The following is a 7,094-nucleotide window of genomic DNA, read 5'->3' as shown; positions in this document are numbered from 1 at the left end:
CCAAAGATGCCATGTTTAAAAGCAATGACAACCTCCCTTTTCTTGTATGGCAAATTGGAAATTTTAATGTTTTCATTAGAATAGCCTTTATATCTCTCTTCAAAAAAAAAAAGAAGAAAAAAAAAAGTGGAAAAACACCCTACAGAACAGCAAACTTTAATACAGGAACAGTCTCCAGATTAACAACACCCTTTCCTCCCTCTGCAACAAAATTAATGTAAAATATAAATCACATAAAATACAGCTGAAGTGTCCAAAAAAGAATTTAAATAATTTTAAATATTTTATTTTTTTCCAAACTTGCTACAAATTCTTTATACAATAGTTTGATGCAGAAGTCCCCATAAAATGGAAAAAAAAATGTAACAACAAAAAAAGGGAATGATAGTGAAAGAGAAAGCGTTAAAGTGGCACAACTTCACCAAACAATATTAAAACTACAAATTTTAAGAGGTAGATTACTTTTGAAGTCAAGAACAAGTAAGATTTTTTTTTTAAAAAAACAAACAAATGGGGTGCACAAACAAAGCTAACTGCTCCCCTCCCCCCCAGTTGTGAAAAAAACAAAAACAAAACAAAACTATATTTCCAGGAAATTAATAATAATAATCTTGATTTACAACTAGGAAAAATTTGTAGCTCTTGTTATTAGATACAGATAAGTCAGCCAATTGTGTATTTAGTTGTGCTATACAGTTTTGTATGGCGAACAAGTCATTCACGATAAAACTGGGTGACTTCCACATTGGACGAGATTTCAGGTATGGATGCCAGTAGGGCTTGACAGGCAAAACCTTCCTTCCGCCCCTTCTAGAGATACCTCTCCTTTCCTCTTCCCATGTATAAAGAAGACTGGTGAAAGCAACATCAACGTCCAAACCTGTGCCCACCCGTTCAGAAACAAAAGAAAAGTCTTGGGAAGTGAGTGAAGGTGCCAAGAAAGAGGGGAAAGGCGTCTCCCTTCTCCCCGTTAAGTTTTTTCATCCTGGCTGATATAAAACAAAGGCTTTGAGATACTCGACGTGCAAGCAAAAAGGATTTCGAGTGCAGTTAACGTTTTGTCATCCCTGAATATATGGGGAGCTTCTGGTGAGGACCTGGCTTTGCATAAGTTTTGGCGGCACCATCTCTTATTATCGACCTTTATTTTTCCATGCTTTTCCATCGGATAAAAAGCGAAGTAGAAGCATGAGCTATGGACTCTGCGGCAGGACTGACTCCAGTTCAGTTCGATCCATGTCCTTTTTTGAAATGAAACCGAAGCTGGGGGGACAAGGAAGAACCTTTCCTCGCAGCTGATAATTCCTTGAGCCTGGTTGGTGCATGCCGATTCTCAACCCCGGTGTGAGCACGCGGGCAAGCCAATCGTCTACACTTTGGGGGTCAAAGTTGTCTCAGGTTGGACCTTTCAAGCTTGGAGAATTGGGGCCTCCACAGTCGTCCCTCTCTTAAGTTGAGCATGCAACCGCTCAAGCTCTTCGGTAAGGAAATTTCATTTACAATTCAGAGATTCTTTGTGGTTGTCTGTTTCATTGTGTCACAGGAGGTTCCTATGTGGCAGGAAACAGTGGGGAGAAAGGAAGATTAACAAAATGGAACAGGAGAGGAAGGAGATATATATATATATATATATATATATATATGTATGTATGTATGTATATATATATATATTAACTAGCTAGATCTAAAATGTGACAGAGTTAAGAAAACCCACATAGGTGGTAGCGATGGAAGGAGAGAAATAGGATCACTGGAAACTACTTTAAAAAGTCATGTAGGAAAGCAAATTTGTGTGGTTAACTTGTTGAAAGTGTGTTCTTATTTCTCAGTCTGCTGGATAAAGATCTTGGGTAATCTCTTGGCTGAATTCTGTGGCAGGGGCAGAGTTTGGGGTTAGTGTTAGTTAGAACACCACGCTCTAAACAGCTGGTAGTGCTGATAAACACCAAGGTTACAAGTTTGATCCTTGTTTGGGACAGCAGCATAGTTTTCAGGGGGTTAAACTAGATGATCCTCAGGGTCCCTTTCCAACTCTACAATTCTATGATTCTATGTCCCATAACAAGCCAGTTTCCCCAAAAGCATTTCAAAGCACCAGCTCCATGTGAATCACGTTGCAATACTACCAAGCTCATCTGTTGCTAGAGACTACAACTCCCATAATCCCTGGCCCCGCTGGCTGGAGCTGATGGGAACTGGAACCCAACAACAGCCAGAGGGCTAGAGGTCTCCAACACTGTTTTAAAGCCCAAAGGGACTGCTTCATAGTGCAATCTAGAGCATTTATTAAAGCACCACTGGATTCAGCAGGGTTTACGCCATCTCATGTGTGCTTGACGACAGCAAGATCTGCCACAGCAGAGAAACTCACCTGAAATCTTTCAGCTCTTGCCGTGTGCTGGTTTCTTCCCTCTTGCTGCTCTCTGGGGCATCGGAGCTGCTTGCCTGCTGCACGCTCCGGGTGACAGGGCCGCCAACCCTCTCCCTCGACTTCATGCTGAATCTGTCCGCCTTTTTCTTGTTTGCCACAGCTGACTTGCTGGCCAAGGCCACTTTGCTCCTCTGTATCCTGACATGCAACTTGCGGGACGCTTTGCTCGAGAGTCCGGGGGAGCTGCTCTTGGCCACGCCTTTCACTTTCTTGCCCTCTCCTGGAATCATCTTGGACATCCTTACGGGGCTGGCGTTCCTTGCTGCCGACAAGCTGCTCGGCTTTTTGGATTTAACGGGTGGCACAAATTTGATGTTTTGTTTCAGTTTGAAGGACGCAGATGGCAGCTGCAGGGGCAGGGGTCCAGAGCTCCGGGCTCGCGTCTTGCCTAGGTGAGCCTGCGTGCTTTGCATTTTGATCTCGGCGTCTGCTGTCCGCCGCCGATTGCTAGCTTTATCACCACTGGAAGAGGATGCCCCACTTTTCTTTTTAGAGTTCTTCTTAGAGGAAGGGGAAATAGGCTTTTTGGGACAGCTGTAGGAAGCATGCTTGTTCAGACTCCCAATGTAGGTGAATTCCCGGTTGCAATAAGGGCAGATGTGAGTGCTGGGCTCCGCTGTGCTGTTCCTCAACTCTGCCTTCTGCTGAGATTTCTTCTTTTGCAAAATGGCTTTCTGGACAAGCTGGTTTTTCTTCTTTAATGCACTGATTTTGAGCTTGTTAGAGGACATCCGGCCCACCTCGACGCTAAAGTTGAGCCTCTTAGGCTGGCCCACGCGCCTGAACGCGTTGCTCGTGGGGCTGGGGAGGATGACACCATTTTTAGGGTGAACGGTCTGTTTTAACGGCACGGGGTTCTTCTTCGGTGTATACCGTTTTTTGTCGCTGGCGGAAGCGCAAGCCAAGATGTGCTTGTGCAATTCAGGCATGTTGTCTACACTCTTCCCACACTTTGTGCAGCGAATGGCAGTGGTGAAGGTCTGTGGGATATTGTGGGTTGTGAAATTTGTGGCAGTGGCTCCAATCCCGTTAGGATTGCGGTGGTGATACTGGAATGGAGGGGGCTTAAAACTTGGGTAGTGCTGATTGAGGCCCATGCGGACATCTGGATCTTTTGACTTGACTCCAGAAGCCATTATTTTGATAGTTGTATAAAGCTCTTCAGAGGAGTCATTCAGTTCTTCCTCTTCTTCTTCCTCCTTAGAAGGTTCGGAGGAGTTTTCAGGCAGGAGCTGCATGTGTTCAGTCTTAGCCTTACTGGGATCTGTGAAGTTCTGCGGCCGGAGAGTCCCGCTTTCAAACTCGTGGTGTGTGCACTCTTTGTCCGGGTGGAGGTCCCGCTGGTGCTGCTGCAAATTGCATAGAAAAGCAAATTCTTTCTTGCAGACGGAGCACACAAAGATGTTCTCAACGCCATGGAGCAAGAAGCGGTGTTCTGACAAATCCGTTTTCTCTCGGAAGAGTTGGACACAGAACTCACATTTGAAGGGCCATTCTTCAGCATGAACAGATGAATGTTTGGTGAGATCTTTAATGGAAAGAAAAGGGGACTCACAAACATTGCACACAAAGCTCTTATTAAACGTCTCCTGGATGGTATTAGCTTCACTGGAACTGTGTGGGTCTTCCCTTGGCTTTTGACACTCACTCTCCACCTCTTCTTGCTTAAAAGAGATAATAGGGACTGAGTTTTCTAGGTTATCGCCAGGGGAAAGGACAGAAGAGACTACTGAGAGTGGAGGTGGAGAAGGAGATGAGGATGACAGTGGCGAAGAAGAGGAGGAAGAAAAGGACGAGGAGGAGGAAGAGAGGTTGGGAGGTCCAGGGGAAGGACAACTAAGAGGTCCTACTGAAGGAACAGGAGACGTTGAGACTGTAGGGGAAAGGATTGGAAGAGGGGACTGAGCAGTGGTATTTGATAAGGGAGAAGGACATGAACTTGGAGTGATGCTTGTGGGTTCCTCTGGGAGCGGAGAGGGAACAGTAGGCAGGAGAGGTGGTGGTGGAGTGGGAACCTTTAACATAGGAGGGCAAGGTGGAGGGGAAGGAGAGTTTGTTGGAGTCAGGAGAGGTGGCACCTGACTTGAAGATGCAGTAGATGATGGCTGTAAAGGTGTCTCAGGAGAAGGGCACAGGGAACCTGACTCGACCACTGGAACAGGGAGGCTAGCCCTGGACTCTGGCTCTGGATGCTCTTCTGTTTTGCAGGCACCCAGGCTTGGGTTCGTTTCAGCTGCAGGGTTTTCAGATGACGAATCAGTCCCGTTATATTCATTCAGAAGCACTTTCTGCAGCATGGATGTGGTTGGCTTCTTCTTGACACCACTACATGCTGGTGGTGCCGAGTTACTCTCCTTGGCTTCAGAGTCACTGCATGCCTTTTTATGGACACTGAGATCTAACACCGATTCCCAGGGAGCCTGAGTCCTGTTCTTGCAGTTGGACCTTTGCTTCATGCTACTGGATAAGTCCAAAGGCTGCTGGTTGCACACATTGCCAAATGGAGGACTTGGCGTCCAGTCCTTTGATACTTTATACTCTTCCAAGCAAAGAGGGCTCATTGTCTCTTTTTCTTCTCTCCCAGACAAACTCCATACAGGAGAATTGCTATGACTCTCTAGCTTGGCAATCTTTGAGCCCAGAGTCGCGTCATTCCAAACAGGTTTCGCCTCCCCTGCTTTGCCAAAGTCTCGTAGAGCTGGGCTGTGTTGCGGTGAACTGGGAGGGGAACTGGTCCTTCGTTTGAACCTGCTGGAGGCGGCGGGCAGAAGAGGCGAAGATGTAGCTGTGAGTCCCAGTTTTGGGATTTCGGTTGAGGACGATGATGATGATGATGGGGGAGACGGTGCTACCTTACTCCCATCCTGTGTCTGGAGAAGCTGTTTCAGCTTTGATGATAAATAAATATTTTTCTCTTTGGGGAAAGGCAAGTTATCGGCTGCTGATATAGTAAGAGGAATAGTCAAGGAACACAATGATGTGATTGGTTCTGGATCCATTTCGGTTTTTATCTTAGGCAGAAGAGGAGGACTTGCGGTCCTCCTCTTTTTGGGTTCGGTGCTTCCACTGACTGTTGACTCTTTCGGTACGTCAGTTAGGTGCACTGATGTAGCCTTTACACTTGGGGATATTTCCACCGTCACTGGACTAAGTAAACAGTTTATTCCATACAGTTCTGTCGAGCTGGATTCCACCTCTATCACTTCACAATTGCTTGTGCTACTGTTGGACTGAATCTTACCATCAATGTAATAATTGAGATTTTCAGATATATTGCTGGAAACATCCATAATGTACACATCATCTGCTTCTCCCTCCTCTTCGAGGTCTGTGCTTGCTACGTACACATTTGAGGACTGCTGGGTTTTCTCTGCTGGAAACTGGGGCTCCTCAGGTTTTCTCCTGACACCTTTGGGGATGAGATGGCGCTCATGGACCCTTCGCTGGTGCCTTCGCATATTGGTGTGGGTGCCAAAAACCTTCCTGCAATATTTGCACGGGTGCAGTTCTTTGGGTCCCTTGCTCTCTTCAAAGAGAACAGGATTTGGCATTTCGAGAGAAACTTTCTCAGTCTCTGCAGCTACTAAGTCCTGCCTGCTGTTTGTTTCGTCTTTAATACCATCTTCAGGAATTGTTTGGTTCTTGGCGCTGCCTTCCGACAGCTGGGCCGAAGCCAGGACTGGGAAGGGCTTCCTTTTCGGTCCGGCCTCATGGCGCCGCTCGTGCCTCCGCCGGTTAATCTGGGTGCCAAAAGCTTTGCCGCAATAGCGGCATTTGAAAGCATGACTGATCGCCGAGATGTGGATATGCATATGGCGTTCGAGACCCTGCTTTGTGGTAAATTTCCTTTCACAATGCTGACATGGAAACATGAACGTACCGTGGAGATTCCCATTAGATTCATCTCTTGCTTTGGGGAATTTCGCCACAGCCTTTTTCTTGGGGGAGCTTTCTGGCGAGTCTTCAGATATGCTGCTCTGCTCTTCCACAGATTCCAGCTTGTCTTCACATATGGGCATGGGTTCCATGTCAGGACTTCCTTTAGGGAAGCTGACATCTTCCTCTTCCTCCTCAGGTTCATCCTCTTCATCTTCCTCCTCCTCCTCCTCTTCTTCCTCCCCTGTATCCTCCTCAGGGTCCTCCCCATCCTCTTCTGGCTCCTCCTCTAAAACATTCGAGCCACATGTTACTGCTTCCGGTTTGTCTTCAGGCACCGGATGGGGCCCACTGACCGGACTGGGGATAACCAAGTTTGGAAGTGTGTCTTGATTTACCATCTCCTGGATCACAGCTGTCTGCTCCAGGGACAGCACTGCTGAAACAGAGGGAGTTTCATCCTCCTGTTTATGGCCTATTAAAAGAAAAAAAATTGGGGAGGAGGAATTAAAACGTATAGAACCTTTCCAAATGTATTTTCAATTTATTTTCTCCTTTGACTTTCAAGTCTGGCTTCCATCCTATAAAATGGGCAGGGAAATATTTTTTCAGCCCAAGTGCCACACTCACTTCTATTATTATCTATTACTATTATTTATCAAATTTCTATCATGTCCCCTTCTCCCAACAGAGCGGAGTGCGGCAAACATAAAACTTTAAAACAACACTTAATAATAATAATAATAATTTTTAAAGAATTATGAACCCAATGTGTTTTCAGATTTCC

The 7,094-nt window shown here is 46.0% G+C and overlaps 1 protein-coding gene across 5 annotated transcripts in view; it reads right to left on the bottom strand.

Annotated features, from left to right (window-relative positions):
• Positions 1-264: 264 nt before the first annotated feature.
• Positions 265-7,094, bottom strand: part of PRDM2 (PR/SET domain 2) — a 49,582-nt gene continuing 42,752 nt past the window's right edge. For all 5 annotated transcript variants that reach the window (XM_028740583.2, XM_077931414.1, XM_028740586.2 and 2 more), the window contains 2 exons: positions 2,372-6,782; positions 265-1,550 (listed from right to left, as the gene is read on the bottom strand). In XM_028740583.2, coding sequence (XP_028596416.2) covers positions 1,538-1,550; positions 2,372-6,782 — 4,424 coding nt within the window. In that variant the 3' untranslated portion in view covers positions 265-1,537. The remainder of the gene's footprint in view (positions 1,551-2,371; positions 6,783-7,094) is intronic.

Source organism: Podarcis muralis, chromosome 7 (genome assembly GCF_964188315.1).
Source record: "Podarcis muralis chromosome 7, rPodMur119.hap1.1, whole genome shotgun sequence".
In the NCBI taxonomy this organism is placed as follows: Eukaryota; Metazoa; Chordata; class Lepidosauria; order Squamata; family Lacertidae; genus Podarcis; species Podarcis muralis.
This window is presented reverse-complemented; position numbering and strand designations above follow the sequence as displayed.